Source organism: Panthera uncia, chromosome F1, assembly GCF_023721935.1.
Source record: "Panthera uncia isolate 11264 chromosome F1, Puncia_PCG_1.0, whole genome shotgun sequence".
NCBI lineage: Eukaryota > Metazoa > Chordata > Mammalia > Carnivora > Felidae > Panthera > Panthera uncia.
The window spans coordinates 40,213,420-40,231,093 of record NC_064813.1 but is presented as its reverse complement, the minus strand read 5'-3'; the positions used below and the strand labels follow the sequence as shown (position 1 = coordinate 40,231,093).

General features: G+C 41.2%; 1 protein-coding gene across 2 annotated transcripts in view; it reads left to right on the top strand.

Annotated features, from left to right (window-relative positions):
* Window positions 1-39: 39 nt before the first annotated feature.
* The window catches only part of KDM5B (lysine demethylase 5B), an 80,687-nt gene continuing 63,052 nt past the window's right edge, over window positions 40-17,674 (top strand). Inside the window, exon 1 of one of the 2 annotated variants that reach the window (XM_049634373.1) lies at window positions 40-435. In XM_049634373.1, coding sequence (XP_049490330.1) covers window positions 232-435 — 204 coding nt within the window. In that variant the 5' untranslated portion in view covers window positions 40-231. The remainder of the gene's footprint in view (window positions 436-17,674) is intronic. The other variant, XM_049634372.1, reaches the window with a different exon arrangement.

Here is a 17,674-nt window from a genome sequence, read left to right as displayed (position 1 = left end):
GGGGGTGGGGGTGGGACTCTTTTTCCTCGCCGTGGCGGCGGAGGCGCACGGCGTGGGTTAGCGGCAAGACGTCGTCGGAGGAAGGCTGAAAAAGCCCAAGGTGCTGCCGTTGCTAGTACAAGTAGGACTTGCCGTTGCCGGAGTCGCGTCTGCACCCGTCTCGGACCCAGCGCAGCCCGCCGCCGCGGTTCCGGAGCCCACCCTGCCCTCGCCCGTGCCCGACCCGCGGTGATGGAGCCGGCCACCGCGCTGCCCCCGGGCCCGCGCCCGGCGCTGCCCCTCGGGGGCCCGGGCCCGCTGGGCGAGTTCCTGCCTCCCCCCGAGTGCCCGGTCTTCGAGCCCAGCTGGGAAGAGTTCGCGGACCCCTTCGCTTTCATCCACAAGATCCGGCCCATAGCCGAGCAGACTGGGATCTGTAAGGTGCGGCCGCCGCCGGTGAGTCACGCCGGCACCCCGGATCCTGCTCGCGGCTGGGGGAGGGAGGTAGGACGCGCGGGCCGGGGAGGCCCGAGGCGCGGGGGGCGGGGAGCGGGGGTCGCCCCGGAGGCCGCGTCAAGTTTGGGGCTGCCCCGGGGTCGGAGTTGAGGCCGGGGGAGGAGGACGGGGCTTCTTCAGGGTGGGAGATGAGGAGCGTGGGAGAGCGGGCGCTTCGGCGGTGCCACCCCGAGGGCCCCCGGGCGACGCGCGGCCCGAGCGGACGGGTGTGCGGCCCGGCCGGGGGTTCGGGTTCGGTTCCGGATGGAGTGGCGGCCGGGGTGGGCGAGGGGGTGCTTCCTGCCGGAGGCTGGCGGCGGCGCGGGCGAGGAGGGCGGGCGCCGGGCCCGGCGCTGCTCGGCGGGCCGGGGCTCGCCTCCTCCCCCGGGGTGCGGGGGTGTGTGCTGGGTGGGGGTGGGGGACTTGCGAGTTGTCGTGCGCGGAGGAAAGTTTTCAATATGGCGGCGGGAGCCCCTGGTCCTTTGTGTGGTGGCGGCGTCGGCCCGGAGCGGCCCTCACCTGGGCGCCCCACCCTGCGGGCCGGGGCACCCCCTTGCCCCCCGGGCTCCGGGCTTCCTGCTGTTCCCCGGGCCGGGCTCGAGGAGGGGGCGTCCAGCGCTGCCGGGGGGCGGGGAGGAGCCGCGGGGCCGGCCCCGGAGCCGAGGTGTTGTGGGGGGCGTAAGTGTGTGGGGGGCACTTGGGGGTGGTGGGGAGCAGGACCGGCGGCGGAGGGTCCGGGGCCCGCCCGGCCGCGCACACACCCGACTTCTGGCCCGGCCGCTCGGCTCCCCGGGGAGGTCTCGGCTGCCTTGGTGGGGTGGGGGGCGAGGCCGTGCGGTAGGGGGACATGTCAGACCGGGAGACCTGCGAAGCCTTAACGCGCACTTCCCGCGCCCCCGCCCCCCCCCCCCCCCCGGAGGCTGAAATGCAGCCCCGCTTCAGCCCTGCGAGCCGTGCCTAAAGCGCCTCGGGCCTGGGGGCTGTGTGTGTGAGGGGTGGGGTGCTGCTGAAGTCATCCCTAACGGCTCCAACGTTGGCTCCAACGTTCGCTGAGGAGAGCCCGGCCGGCCCTCCGCTGGCCCCCACGCCCGCCCCCCACCCCCGGCTGGAACTGGGTGCGCGTCGACACCCCTGTTTTTTTGCCCACCTTGCGGATGGTCGGAGTCCGAGTTGGCCTAAAGTACGGTTGGACGGGCCGGGACCGTTGGGAAGGATGTTTAACTGCCTTTCCTACAGTTTAAGAATCTTCTCCCCACTCTTCCCCGCCCCCCACTCCACCCCCACTTCCACCCCCATTGGAGGAAGATTCCCCCCTCCCATCCCTTTCTTTCTTAAGCTCGCTCTTTGTAATGACATTTGGAGTTGCAGGGGTTCTATATGTAGTCATTAGGGTTTGGAAATCAGTTTTGAGGGAGATCTCTTAATACGTCGTTTCTCCCGTCGCCCTTCCCCCTCCCCCCAAAATTAAAACGCGGACACCATACTTTGGTTTTTCTTGGACAAGTTTGAAAATGAAGATGAAATCTATGCGGCAGAAAATAACTGGTCAGCTAGTATGGGGGAAATGTTTGAAAATAGAGCCATTTCTCTCAAGTGGACAAGGTTGATTCTTGTTGCTTAAGGGACGTGCATTTCTTCTAGAGTGCAAAGGGGCCTGCAGAAGTTACAGCCGGAGCTGATTAGAGCCAAGGTTTTAATTCTTGAAGAATAGGTCATGTTTCAGACATTTAGCAGTTTAGTTTTATGTCATGTGCTAGGAAGGGTGAGTGTGGATATTGTACATTTGCATTAGTGGGATTTTATTCAGAAATGAGGCAACTTGATTAAGTTCTTGGTAACCAAAATGTGTGAAGTCTGGTTCCTGGGAGTGAGAGTTGTCCTCCATGTTGGTATTGTGGTGTACAAGGGCTGGGGTAAACCCTTTATCTTACTTTCTTACTCTGTGCCTTTCCTAGGGCGCTTTCCCAGAAAGATAGTGTTGGCTCTGGTTAGGTTTGGCTACCCATTTCCTCATCTTGGCTAGGATAGGAATAGTAAGCTTTACAAAATGTGTGCTCATGTTGCCTTTTCCCATTCTGAATGTCAGACAGACATGATGGCCACCATTTTGTATTGAGAGTAGTACATTCTACTGCCTGAGGAAGGGTGTTAAAGAGGCACAAATAACCTACAAACACAACCAGTGCTCTGTTTTGGAGGACCTCCTTTGTGTGAGGGGGGCTTTCTTCGTCCTTTGTTTAACAAAACTCCTGTGCCAAATGGAAAGAGTTTGTTGTTGATATAACCACAAAAAGGGAAATCTTTCCAGAAGTTGTAGCTCTTGAAGAAGGGTCTTGTTGGAACAAAGGTTTCTTAAGAGATGTAAACAGTCTTTGTTTCAGAAACTGTTTTGTTTTAGGAAGCTGTGAACAAGTGGTTTCATATAGTTGAAATAAAGCAACGACAAAAAAAATAAGAGGTACGAAATACTGTCCAAGGCCATGGCTGTATAATGCCTGTGTTCTAGATGATTTTTGTTTGCTAATTTTTTGGAATACAAGTGGCTGTGTTAAAATGGAGATTGGGTCTGTTGGTATTTGTCCGTTGGGAGGTTAGGGGAAGAATTGTAAAGCACTTCCATTTCCTTTTGTTCTTATCTTTGTATCTTTAATTAATGGTATGTACATAGTTTCAGTTTATAGCTGCTTTCTGTAAGGGTCCTAAACTGCTTTCCTTTGAAAACTTGGGGTTCACAGAAATTTGTGAAAATATAGTAAGGTAAATGTGATAAAGGATAATAAATCAAGAAGACTGCTAAATCCGGAGTTAAAAGTTTAAAGAGGGAAATAAATGTTTTTCAAATTACATCGAGCATGTAGGATAACCAGGCTTGTTTCCTGGGCTTAAAAATTTTTTTTTTAAGTTTACAATTAATCTGACCTCTGGTTTTGCTACCTTTAAAATGCGCATTTTCATTTCCTCTTGATGTACTTAGATGTCTTTTTAAGGACAGATCTTCCGTGCAGCTATGTGGTGTTTGGAAATGATTAATTTTAGGAGTGTAACTATTAGGCAAAAAATAGTTGGCTGCTCAGTAAATACTTTTTTGAGTCTCCCAAGTTTGATCGGAATATATTTGATGGCTTTAATAACTTTCTTTGTTGCCCTCAAATGTCTAACATTTGGCCACAGATAGACAGATTCCACAAATTTCTTCTGTGGCAGTGTCCAAAAATCAGGGATTTAAATCAAACCCCAGATGGCACAGTAGACACATTTTTTTCAACTTTAACTTCCTGTGGGTCGTTGGTTTGATCCCTTCATTTTATAGCTAAAGTGTAATACTCTCAAATGTTTTAATATAGTCAGCGTCTTTGAGTAGGCCTGCTGGTTCTACCATTAGGAACAGGGTGGAACTTAAATACACATTTCTTTGTATGGTTAGAGGTGTTAATGATATGGAGCTCATTTACTCTCATTCCAGCCTATCAATCTCCTTAATTTTAGGTTTGATTGACTTTGGCCTAACCCTCTCTGTTTTCCCATTTCCTTTGGTGTCACAGTATTTTTCTCTGGTTGTGATTCTTTGGCCACCTTAGACCCGCTTAACATTTGGAGAAAAGGCTTATCAATGGAAACATCCTTGAATGAAGGAAGAACTTCTAATGACTACTGAAAAATAACAGCTTTATTTAGATATAATTCATATACCATACAATTCATCAATTTAAAATGTTTTTAGTTGTAGTTTTAAGTAGTTACAGAGTTGTAAAACCATCACCACAATCAATGTTAGGACATTTTCATCACCCCCAAAAGAAACCCTGTACCCACTTGTATCTGCCTTTTAGGACAAACGTAGGACTATACTGCTCAGAAGAAAAACTTTTTTCCTCACTTAGTAGGAGGTTGGATTAAGTCCTACAGATGTAGTTCGAAAGTGCTTTAAACAAAGCAAAAACAAACTTCATTTGTTATAGTTTTTGAATGGGCGTTTAGTTAAATTTGATCTTACCAGTGGTAAATTGTAAATTGGTCACACTAGGAGCCACAGACCTATTCACCTAGCTGTAATTTTGTTGACCTAATCAACAAAATTAATAGGCTTTTAGAATAGAATGTGAGCGATATTACAAATACATGAGGCAGTTTAAGATTCACACCCCCATGGGAAAAATTTCCCTACCAGTGATTACAGGACTTGTTTTTAAACATGCAGCCTAAACCTCTTTAAAGAGCAAAATAAATAGAGAATTGCCTTTGAAAAGTGTTAACTAAATGTGTTAAAGCTAGGGTTTGAATTCTTCTGTTACTGAGATACAATAATAAGAAAAATTAGGGAAAATTTGTTAGCTCTCAGTTTCATTCTTTGTCTCTCTCAGGTGCTTGAATTTTCTTTATGGTATGTTGGCTTAAACTTAAAAGTATTTCTGGTTGATAGAGGAGCAGAACTCATTTATTTGTTTACTTTGGGGCACAAAAACAGTTCAAGATGCTTAGGATACTTTAATAGGCAGACAGAAATCTTCCAGGGAGAGAATTTTCTTTTAGAAAGGAAAAAAAAAAAAGGGGCGCCTGGGTGGCTTGGTAGGTTAAGCGTCCGACTTCGGCTCAGGTCATGATCTCACGGTCTGTGAGTTCAAGCCCTGCGTCGGGCTCTGTGCTGACAGCTCAGAGCCTGGAGCCTGTTTCCGATTCTGTGTCTCCCTCTCTCTCTGACCCTCCCCTGTTCATGCTCTGTCTCTCTCTGTCTCAAAAATAAATAAACGTTAAAAAAAAAAAAAGAAAGGAAAAAAAATATGGTAAACTATTTGATAAAAAATTTGACTCTGGTTTATGTGCTGTAAATGGGATCTTTTTCTAGACTTTTGTAACCTCTTGTTGTCTTAATTGGACCCCATTAAAAGTTGGCTGTAGAAGAGGATAAAGGGAAAACTCGTGCCCCCACTCCCACCCCCCCCATGAAAGTGCTAATTAGGGTCCTAGATTTTAAGGTTCCAGGAAGCCTACTTGTGTACCTCTTTCCAAAGGCCATATATAGGTTTTTAAAAACCAGGAACCCAGAAGATCTTTGCTTTCTTCCTTGTACAGACCTTTCCGTTTGATTTGTGTTGATCTGGTGGTGTGATGTTTTTTCTTCCTTGCTAAGATACTCTCTGGAGATTATGCTAATATACCTTTTTTAAGTGCAGAAGATCATTGCCAACCTCAAAAAAAGTTAAGTGGAATAAATACTGGGAATTGAGGGGCTGTCTATACTTTTGTTTCTGAAATTTTTGTTGAGTTTGGGTCACTTGAAGAGGAATCACTAGAGGCAGTGTTGAGTCCCTTTGGGGTAAGTGGGTGGGTAGAGTGGTACTTTGGGAGAGCCATGTCGCTGGGCTTCTCCCATTTTGCTTTATATTACTTAAAGTTTGAGAAACTTGTAACTGGGTTTTAAAGTCTGATTTGTGAGAAACTTGTTTGAGATGTAAGAATTGTATGCTGCGTACAAGGATTTTTTTTGTTAACAGCTGTGTCTTAGCATGGAATTAAAGACAAAAATTAGATGAGATGTTACCTTTGTACATCTCCACAAGTTCTTCCAAAAATGCTTTTTCTGTCATTAACTATTAGATGATTTGTATAATGAAGGTGCTTTTTACAACTCCCAAGTTTATGAACCAGACTAATGAGGAAAAGCTGCCTCCAGGGCAGTGAGACCTTTCTGTTCCATAATTGTGTGATGTTTGGAACAAAAATGTGGAATTTGACTAAATGCATTCTTAGGAGTCCTTTTTTTTTTTTTTTTTTTTTTTTTAACATTCAAATCTTTCCTTGTAGACCATTGCTCTTAAAGCATCATTACCTTACACCTTTAGACGTGGCCTAGAGTCATCTCATCTGTTTATCTTTTTTTTTTTTTTTTTTTCACGTAAACTTTCTTTCTGGATATAAAGATTACTTTGCTGTACCAGAGCCATCACTTCAAGAGTTCAAATGAAAATTCTTCTATTAAAATATTCAAGCATTCACAAAAACATAGAGAATATAATCCCTTTAGCTATTTTCCTGGATATAGGAGAGCAGAAAACAGAGTAGCAGCAGTGGGGTTGAGAGTAAGCTAGTGACCTTTAGTTGTAAAGAACAACTTGGCTTAGCTTTTGTTTTATTCAGGGAACGAGTGAGATTTGGGCAGTTAGGAATGAGGTTTCTAGCCTGTAGTGAAGGTGGTCACCTTGCCCAATTAGGATAGGGATCGTATTTCTCAGTTTTTAAAAAATTTAAGTTTTTTATTTATTTAATCTCTACACCCAGCATGGGGCTTGAACTCATGACCCTGAGATCAAGAGTTGTGTGCTCTTCTGACTGAGCCAGCCAGGTGATCCTGTATTTCTCAGTTTTAAACAGCGGCTTCATTCCTTTATTACACATTTGTTGGAACCTGTGCAGAAACTTGACCGTCTTCAGGCCAACTCTTGGCATCCAGAAGTTTGATGGCAGTAGTTGGAGTAGGTGGTGGTTGGAGGGCATTCTCCACAAGCATCTTTCCGTTCTCTATTTGCCCATTTTCTTTATCTATCTGCTAGACTATCTCAATAGAGCTGGGAGTCAGGAGTAACCAAAAAAGTAGAGTTAAGTCCCTTTCTGGAAAAGAAGTTTTAAGGAAAGGAGAATCAAAAGGGTCTAATGAGTTGTTGGTTAGGTTGTTAGGTTCACTTTTCTGTTTAGAATGGTAGTGTTTGACTTTCAACCTTGATGGCGCAGTGTCTGTTGTAGCAGAATTGCTGATTAACATTTCTGTGGTATCAAAAGTTTAAAAGGAACAATTTAAAAATCAGGTCATTGAAAAATATTTTCTGTCAATAACCCCTTAAAATCTAATTGCTTTTCCCACCGAAATAGTAACTTAATTTCTCAGATGGGAAACTAGTTAAACAACACCAGGCAGAAGATCACATAATGAATGGCTTTTTAGTACTTGTCGATTCCATTTCACTTGGTAATGTGTTATTTTACAATAGATGTGAAATTTAAGGAATATTTTGCATGGGTGAAAATAAGCTTTATCAAGGGGCGTGTATGTGGATTATTACTTTTTAAAAGTCTATACTTTTATTATGTAAAGGAAGGGATATGGTGTTTCTAGATTTTAAAAAATAAATGAGTAGAGTCTTGACTCTAATTCCATCATGACCTTGGACCAATGTCATTTTTCTCCCAACGTATGCCTTCTCATCTGCTGTAAGGGGATCTGACACTGACCTAGGGCTGCTGTCCAGATTAATTAATTGATGGATTGCGAGGAGCTTAAATCCCAAAGCTTTATTTGCTCACTGCTAAGAAGAGTATGGGGACAGGTTTAGTGAGACAAGGGTTAGTGCCAAATACATATCCCTCCTTTTCCCCTACAGTGAAGGGATTTTTAAAGAGTGAAACTTGAAAAGTGAAAAACTAGCTTCAAAACTACAGTATATAGAATGTAATTCTTCTCCTGGACTAGGTAGAAGCTTGTCTTTACTTATTAATTTATTTATTTTCCTAGATATTTCAAAAATTGGTGAGATTTTAAAAAATTAGTGAGGGGGCACCTGGGTGGCTCAGTTGGTTGAGCCTTTGACTCTTGATTTCAGCTCAGGTCATGGATCCCTGCGTCGCATCAGGTTCCGCGTTGAGGGTAGAGCTTGCTTGGGATTCTCTCTCTGCCTCTGTCCCTCTCCCCCGGCTTGTGCATGCTTGCTCTTCCCCTTCTCTCTAAAAAAAATAAAAATAAAAAAATTAGTGGTATCAAAATCTTTTTCAAGTAGAGCTGTTATGTTATTTCAGAAAATTTGCAGGTTCACGTGTTATGTGTGTGTTGTGTACTGTGTATATATAGGCAGGAGTTTGTATTTGGTGAGCTTTGTGTTAAGAGATGTTTAAAATTATTTTAATTTCTCTTAGTATGAGATGGCTGTGATGCTGTTGAAGCCCTGCAAATGGAGGGCGTTATATCTTACCTAACAATTTAAATAATGCCAATGCTAGCTAGATAGGAAATTGAGTTAGTACATTGAGTCTTTAATATTCCACAATTATTTTACTTATAAAGTGGTGAGAGAAGTAAAAGAGGTGGCAGGGAAAATGTTTATTTTGATCCTCAGGACAGAGCCAGATTATATTTTATTCTTTACTAAAAATTAGGCAAACTTAAAAAAAAAATAAAGTGAATGAAAACTCCCATACAAACCTGGGTTCCCTGTTTTTTTTGTCCAAATAGGTCTTGTTATTGGACCTCATAACATAACCTCTTAGGTAGACCCATATATACTGTGTTTCTGCTAGTGTGGTTTTTTTGTTTTTATCCTGAATCAAGCAGTTTACTCAGTATTGTTTTGTAAATAGACTTTATTTGGGGTGCATGGGTGGCTCAGTCGGTTAAGTGCCTGACTTCGGCCCAGGTCATAATCTCACGGTTTGTGGGTTCTAGCCCTGCATCAGGCTCTGTGCTTACAGCTCAGAACCTAGAGTCTGCTTTGGATTCTGTGTCTCCCTCTCTCTCTGCCTCTCCCCTACTTGCGCTCTGTCTCTCAAAAATAAACAAACATAAAAGAAATTTTAAAAATAGATTGTTTTTTTATTTATTTTGAGAGAGAGAGAGAGTGACAGAGAATCCCATACAGGCTCCATGCCATCAGCACAGAGCCTGATGTAGGGCTCGATCCCAGGAACTACGAGATCATGATGATCTAAGCCAAAGTCAAGAGTTGGATGCTTAACTGACTGTGCCACCCAGGTGCCCCTCAGTACTGCTTTCTGTATGTATTAAAAAGACTCTCTGATTGCATACCTAACAAGTGTTAAGCTTTTGAATGTTGAGTATTTTAGTTGGGAGCATGCACCTAGTCTAAGATTTCTTTTCTGAACTATGCTCCTTACTTAGCCCTAGGCAGATTTTTGTGCATTCCTGTGTTAATTCTTGCCATCTCACTGACTTGACCAGATTGTAATGTTCAGAGAACTAAAGTCTAAAACTTAGTGTGTTTTGAGCACTTGGTTGGAGCTTTTATTGAGCACATATTTCTATGTGGCGTACATACTCCATCTTTCTCTAATCTCATAACTCCAGAAACGAAGAACAAATCCCTATCAAAACCACATAATTACAAGTTCTTTAAGGCAAGATCCTCTCAATTTTCTGTGTGGTTGTACCAACTCATCATTTGATGATATTTAAACCAGATGGTAACGTCTCATCTTTGCCAGTCTTTAAAACTTGAGAGAAGAGATGGGGAGAGCAGGATCTCTTAGGATTTGTATTCTTGTATCTTTAAAAAAAATTTTTTTTTTCATTTTTAGAGAAAGAGAGCAGGAACAGGGGAGAGAGGCAGAAAGAGAGAGAGTAGAGAGAGAGAGAGAGGGAGTGAATCTTAAGCAGGTTCCACAATAGTGTGGAGCCCGATGCAGGGCTTGATCCCATGACCCTGGGATCATGACCTGAGCTGAAATCAAGACTCAGATGTTCAGCCAACTGAGCCACCCAGGCTCACCTGTATTCTGGTATCTATTTGTGGGACAGGGGTGAGGGGTGGAGATTAGAGAGGTCTACAAAGAGAATCTTTGGAGTATAACTTACATTTTGTAAAATTTCAAGTATTCCAAGCTTTTTCTTCTCCCAGAGAGGCTCTTATCCAGTATTATGATGTATTTTGGACAAATTGAGAATAGCCACCAGATTTTCCTGTGGGAGGCTGGCTTCAGGGATTTGTGTAGGGTGTGGGTTTAGGGTTTTTAAAAATTGTACTTGATGGCAGCCCATTCTTCTGGGTTCCTCTCTCACACCATTTTTTTTTTCCATTGCTAATCTTGTGGCTTTTCTCATCTTCCATGTGTAAAATATATCTTTTTCTTATATAACTGCTTATCAAGATTTTTTTTGAGAGGAACAGAGTTTAGAATTTGACTTAGGATCCAAGGTAATTTGTTTTCGGAGGTTGGTATTAGCTAGCTAGGAAATGAAAACAGATTTCATGGAAATACTAGAGTAGGAATGAAAACATTTGGTTTGTGGTGTATGTTCCATTGTTTACGTGTTATCTTTGAGCTGCTAGCCTTAAGAGGGTCATGCCTATTTTCAGTTTATTCCATTAAACTGCTTATTATAAAGTGGGGATAATGCTAGCCCTGCTTTACATAGTGAGGCCTAAACTTCTTAGGGCCACCTGACTATTAAGTGGTGGAGTCAGTATTTGAACCTAGACTTTGTGCACATAACCACTATATTGAATCCTACTTCCATAGTAATGATACAGTTATGATTACATGAGATAGTTGATGGAAAATTATGTCTTATTTTATTAATATTTATTATTATTACATATCTGTATAATTCTGCTTATACATTTTCTGCCCTGGTATAGGCTACCCTTTTTTTCTGATAGGCTCAGCAAGAAACATTTTTATAACCTAGTTCTTGCTGCTAAGAACTGTTTTATAGGTAAGGAAACTGCTGAGAGAAGTTTAGTGACTTATCTAAGGTGACACAGCTTTTAAAGGACAAATTAGGAGATTCCAAACCTTGCTTTTTACTTCCAAGTTCACTGCTCTTCCTTTAATAAAAAAATATATATATATATATATATATTTATTTATTTATTTATTTATTTATTTGGGGTGGGGGGAGGGAGGGAGGAAGGGAGAGGACGTCTGTGTAAGCACACAAGTAGGGGAAGGGCAGAGAGAGGGGGAGAGAGCGAATCCCAAGCAGTCTCCACCTGTCAGTGCAGAGCCCAGTGCAGGGCTAAGATCTCACAAACTGTAAGATCATGACCTGAGCCGAAGTCAAGAGTTGTATGCTTAGCTGAATGAGCCACCCAGGTGCCCCTATTTATGAAATTTTCTTTATTTTTTTTAATGTTTATTTTTTTAAATTTTATTTATTTTGAGAGAGACAGAGTGAGTGGGGGAGGGGCAGGGAGAGCAAGAATCCTAAGCAGGCTCCACATTGTCAGTCCAGAGCCTGATGTGGGGCTTGAACTCACGAACTCTGAGATCATGGCCTAAGCCGTAATTAAGAGTCAGATGCCTAGCCGACTGAACCACCCAGGTGCCCCTGAGGTTTTTTTTTTTTTTTTGAGAGTAAGAGAGACAGCATGAGCAGGGGAGGGGCAGAGAGAGAGGGAGACACACAATCTGAAGCAGGCTCCAGGCTCTTGAGCTGTCAGCACAGAGCCCGACGCAGGGCTTGGACCCATGAACCACAAGATCCTGACCTGAGCTAAAGTCGGACGCTCAACTGACTGAGCCACCCCTGAAATTTTAAATCATATACTCTCTTTGTTTTAGTATAGCATGTATGAGCTTCGCATTTCATGTACTGTTGGTTGCTTGGCTCATTTGTATGGAAACTCCTGGCTCATCAGTCATCATCCTGGTGACCACCCAGGTTCAACTAGAAGAGTATGTATTTAGGCCCCCAGATTGTAGCCCTCTTCCCATCAAAATCATCCTGGGCTCCATCCCGGAATTAGAATCTCATGGGATGCCCAAGTATTTGAATTTTAAGAAGCTCCTCTGGTCATTCTAAAACCCAGCTAGGTTTAAGAACTATTGGTTTAGATAGTTCTTGATGAGGTTTAGGCAGCTGTTCATATAAGGAATTCTCTTATCTGTTGACTTTGAATTAATAGAATTTCTCACCTCCACTACCAGAAACAAGGGAGTCCTTTTTGTCAGCTCTGATGAATGAAGAAATGAATTAGGTCCTTGGGTTTAGTTGTGGGTTCAGTTCACTACATTTATTAATATGTCAATAAGTGCCAGGCATTGTGTTATGAGTATTAGAAATGAATTAAGTAGCTTTCATTTACAGGAATTCATATAGTCTACTGGTGAGAAAGATCTGCAACTAGATTACATGGTGTGATGTACACAAATAACGGAAATTGTGTATCAAATGGTCGAAGATTAGGGCTGAGGGGATGTGGAGGTAGATGGAGTAAGGGGGGAGTGGAGCTGCTTCAGATGTTTGGGAGACTTTGGATTGGGACAGGGTTAGGGAGGAAATAGGGGTGTAGAATGAGATTAGAATCTGACAGACCCTCCAGAAATACCAACATTTACACAAGGAAGAGGACCTAGTTGTAGGCTGCAGGAAAAGTGCCAGGGGAAAAAGCAGGTTTGTTGAGGGCCAGTATTTGAGACTTCTGTGACTTTGTGGTGATGATTTTCTTAAGTCTCAACTCTAGATACAGCTGCAAAATCCTTTATTTATAACCCGGAAAAGTAGATAATAGAAGAGTTTTTATAGTGTGTGTCCCTTTGATACCAGGCAGCCGTTCAAACGAGGACCACTTTTATCAGGCTGGAACTTTGGCATATTTTAGGTTAAAACGGGTTATCTTTTAAATCAAATTATTATTAAATGTGGCAATAAATATGAAGTAAGTAAGGCAGTGAATAGTGCTAACTCTGTAATAGTAATACCCAGTGTGGTTTGAGATATATCATAGGATAAATTTATTTTAAGACCTTTGGAGATAAGACCTATTTATCTACCATTGTAAGTTGAGCATGCCTGTGCATTAGTAGATCCTTTTCTCTTTCAAAAAGATCTATCTAGCCTTGAAGCATGTTCAGAATTACAGTATATTGAATAGACTTGCAGGTTGCCCTTACATAAATATTAAACAATCTGACAGTGGGATGAATGGAGCCACTTGCTAGCAATTCCCATTCAGGTCCAAGCTTCAGCCTTTTACTTCAGATATGGCTATTAGGGATCATACAGGTTCTAAAATTATTTCTACTTTTAATGTTCAGCTTGCAGTTAATTGTGGCAGGGCTAAATAGTTGTTAAATATTTGTATCCGGTGAAATGTATGGCTTACTATTTATGTTTCCTTTTTTTTTTTTTAAAGTACAATTGCCACATGTCTTTATATGAAACATCAAACCAAACAAAATTTTGTATTCTTTTGTTATCTTCTTAGAGACTCAGGTCAGTTTTTAATGTCACGGTTGTCCCTTTTGTGACCTTGATTTTGAATCTTGGAGTGTCCAGTTTGTTAAGTACTAAAGATGTAGAACATGTGTTTATAGATTTAATGAGGCCTTAAAGTTAGGGTGTGTGATGTTTAACTTTCCCTGCCCTTCGTGCCGAGGTGGGTTTGGGTGTTGCTGAGGGGAAGGTTGAAGGGGCAGAGTCTAACCTTTTTCCTAAACTCCTTCCCCTGACAAATCATTTCTGGAACCTTTGTCTGAAGTATGTCATCTTTTCTTAACCTTGGTAGCCTCAATTTTCTGCCAGAAATTGTCTTTTCCTCACTGGGATCCTAGTTATGAAAGAAAACAGAATCAAAGCTACATATTAAATTTCCTTGGGGGAGAAACTGTGGCAAAATAGCTACTTGATTGTAACATGGCTTGGTGTAGACATATTGAAGTAATATTTGCATCAATTATAATTGCTGTAGGGGAGAAGGATCTGAAATTTCTTCTGGTTCCATTCGGTGACTTGTGTTATAAGATGTCTGTGAATGATTTGAAAGAAATAATGTTTTCCTCTTAAATTTTCATGATTGACCTATCATGTCAGCCCATTTGAGTGGAAGATGATTTATTCTAGAAATTTATCTTTCTTATGATCATCCTGGGTGATTTTTAAAAGGATGCTTCCAATATAGAGAGGCCTGATGAGACTTTGAGGGTTATGCCAAAACTTTGTTGAATCACTTCAGTAGGTAACTTTGGTAGACATCTATTAGGGGCATTTTGGAAGAGTAAGGTCTTCATGTGATCTAGTTATCCCCTTATTTTTATTGTTTATAAACAAAATGGTACTTGGATTATTCCTGTAAAGCGGTCTGGAAAGGAAACCATGCTTTTGAGGTTTAGGGGAAGCATTTTCCATAGTATTTTCATGTGGTTTTTGACAATTATAAATTGAAGTCATTTAGAGGTCCTGAAAATACAGATTATTATTACTAAGTTTTATTAAAAGTGGTGAAGGAGGTCCTTGTTGGAACTAATGTTTGAAAAAGTAAGTATCATGACATGTCTCTCTTTTACCAGTGTATTTTCATTTACTAATAGATGCTCCTCCATAGAAACAGTGCTTGGATACTTTATATCCTTTTAAATAACATGTTCTGTAAAACTGAAAACTGATGGCTTTTACCAGGTCCTGTCAATTATAGGAGTTATAATTTTAACAAAAGTTCTTACTCCTTGGTCTGTAATATTTTATTTTTATTTTATTTATTATTATTATTTTTTGGTCCTTAATATTTTAGTACAACTGTTAAACGTTCCTGTATGTTTGCAAATGATTATGCAGGCATTTACAGGATCTTTTTGGTGGTAGGACTTTTAGGGATGATGACTGGGTTGACATTTAGTATACCTTTTATTTTTTAATATATATATATATTTTAACATTTATTCATTTTTGAGAGAGAGAGAGAGAGCAGGGGAGGGGCAGAGAGAGCAGGGGAGGGGCAGAGAGAGAGGGAGACACAGAATCTGAAGCAGGCTCCAGGTTCTGAGCTGTCAGCACAGAGCCCGATGCGGGGCTTGAACCCACGAACCATGAGATCATGACCTGAGCTGAAGGTGGACGCTTAACCAACTGAGCAACCCAGGTGCCTCATTGGTATACCTTTTTTAAAAATGTTGGCATTTCACAAATAGGTCAAGAAATCATTGTTAGTGAATAGAGAAAACACTTTGAGATGCTGTTTTTAAAATACGGATGGATAGAGTTCCATGGAGGGATGGATTGGATGGGATTTCTGTAGGGATTAAGATTATTAGGACAGTTGTTTTCAAGGGTTTGGATTGAGGACTGACTCTTGGAGGGTGCACAGGATCCTTCCAGCAGATCCAAGGGGAACTTCCTCTTTTTGACTAAATATTTTTAGCCAGAGTTTCTTGGTATGCTTTAACCAAGCAGTATTCTACAGCTGATTGACTATAGAAGATATGAAAATCCAGTTTATTTCTGTTCAGCCAGACATTAAAGAGACTTGCAAAATATATGCAAACTAACACAATGCCACTCTTCTATTTTTTGCTTATTATTAAATAAATTAAAACATTCTTAAATTTCTACTGTAATAAAAGTGAATAGACATATAGGCTAAAGCTCTTTGAGGTCCTTAATTTTTAAGAGTTTTAGGGGGTCCTCAGGCCAAACATTTGAGAGTTGTAGTAGTAAAAAGGGAAACTTAGTTCTGCAAAGGCCTGACTCAAAAGGAATAAATCTAGGTTCTATGCATGTGTAAGAGGTACATTGATTGATTGTAGAGGCTATTAAAAAACCAGTAGAGGGTTTGGTAAAAACTTCAGTTATCTGTTCTTTCTAGGAAGTGAAGTGAAAATTTAAAAGTATTTTCTAAAGGGCAAACAACAATAAGTTTTCCTGTATAACCAGTATCAATTAAAATGTCAGAAAGTGGGCCTTTTTTGTCTTCTTGTCATTTTATTAAGTTTTATAAAATTTGTAATAAACATGGTTGTGTTTTTGCTTCTTGAGCTGTCTTTTGGGGTCAGAAGTTTGGAACATAAAACAAACTGATCCAAGTGATTTATTATTATTATTATTATTTATTATTATTATTATTTTTAACGTTTATTTTTGAGAAAGAGAGAGAGAGAGAGACAGAACCTGAAGCAGGCTCTAGACTCTGAGCTGTCAGCACAGAGCAAGACGTGGGGCTCATACTTAGGAACGGAGAGATCATGACCTGAGCCAAAGTTGGATGCTTAACTGACTGAGCCACCCAGGTGCTCCTGATCCAAATGATTTTTTAAATTGACTTAATATTTTTAAGAACTGTTAGATTTAAAGAGAAACCGAGTAGAGTTCCCGTATACTCCTTGACCTAGTTTCCCCCTTTTATTTGTTTAATTTTCTTACTGTTTATTTGTTTAATTTGAGAGAGCACATACGAGTGAGGGAGGGGGTAGAGAGAGAAAATCCCAACCAGGCTTTGCACTGTCAGCGCAGAACCCAACATGGGGTTTGAACTTAGGAACTGTGAGATCATGCCTGAGCTGAAATCAAGAGTTGGACACTTAACTGACTGAGCCTCCCAGGTCTCCCAAGTTTCCCCTTTTATTAACATCTTACATTATTATGACATATTTGCTATAATTAATGAACCGATACTGTTATTAAACAAAGTCCATATATTTTATTCATATTTCTTTAATTTTTAGCTAATATCTTCCTTCTGTTCCAGAATCTCATCCAGGATACACATTACATTTAGTTGTCATGTCTCTTTAGACTTTTTTTTAGCTGTTGTTGTTTCTCAGGCTTTTTGTTGTTGTTCTTGTTTTTTTTGTTTTTTAATTTTTTAATGTTTGTTTATTTTTGAGAGAGAGAGACCCATTGAGTGTGAGCAGGAGAAGGGCAGAGAGAGAGAGGGAGACAGAATCTGAAGTGGCTCCAGGCTCTGAGCTGTCAGCACAGAGCCCAACGTGGAGCTCAAACCCACCAAGGGTGAGATCATGACCTGAGCTAAAGTCAGACACTTAACCGACTGAGCCACCTGGGTGCCCCTTGGGCTTTATTTTTATTGACCTTGACCATTTTGAGGAGTACTCACTTGGGTATTTTGTAGGATGTCCCATTATTGGAATTTATCTGATGTTTTTCTCATGGTAAGACTGGGTATATGGGCAACTGATTTTTATTTATTTTTAAGATTTTATTTTTATTTAAAAAAAAAGTTGGGGGGGGGGCGCCTGGGTGGCTCTGTTGGTTAAACATCCAACTTTTTGACTTTGGCTCAGGTCATGATCTCACGTTCGTGAGTTTGAACCCTACATTGGGCTCTGTGCTGACAGTGCAGAGCCTACTTGGGATTCTTCCTCTCTCCTTCTCCCTGCTCCTCCCCTGCTCATGCTTGCTCTCTCTCTCTCTCTCTCTCTCAAAATAAATAAACTAAACAAAAAAATGGTAATAAAATCATAAAATTTTTAGGTTTATTTTAAAAGAGGCTAAAATGAACTTCCTAGAAGGTAAGGATGCTTTATTTGTAATGATTAATATTGGAAAGTAAAGAAAATAACCTAAATGTCCAATAATAAGAAATTTTAAAAAGTATCAATACAATAAAATATTAAATATTCACAGTATAGTAAGTAAAAGGAAAAATATATACATATTTTTAAAATTATGACTTAAAATTTTTTGAAGATTATGAAGATAACTTGCATTTTAGAAAATACTGGAAAGATGTATACCAAAATACAG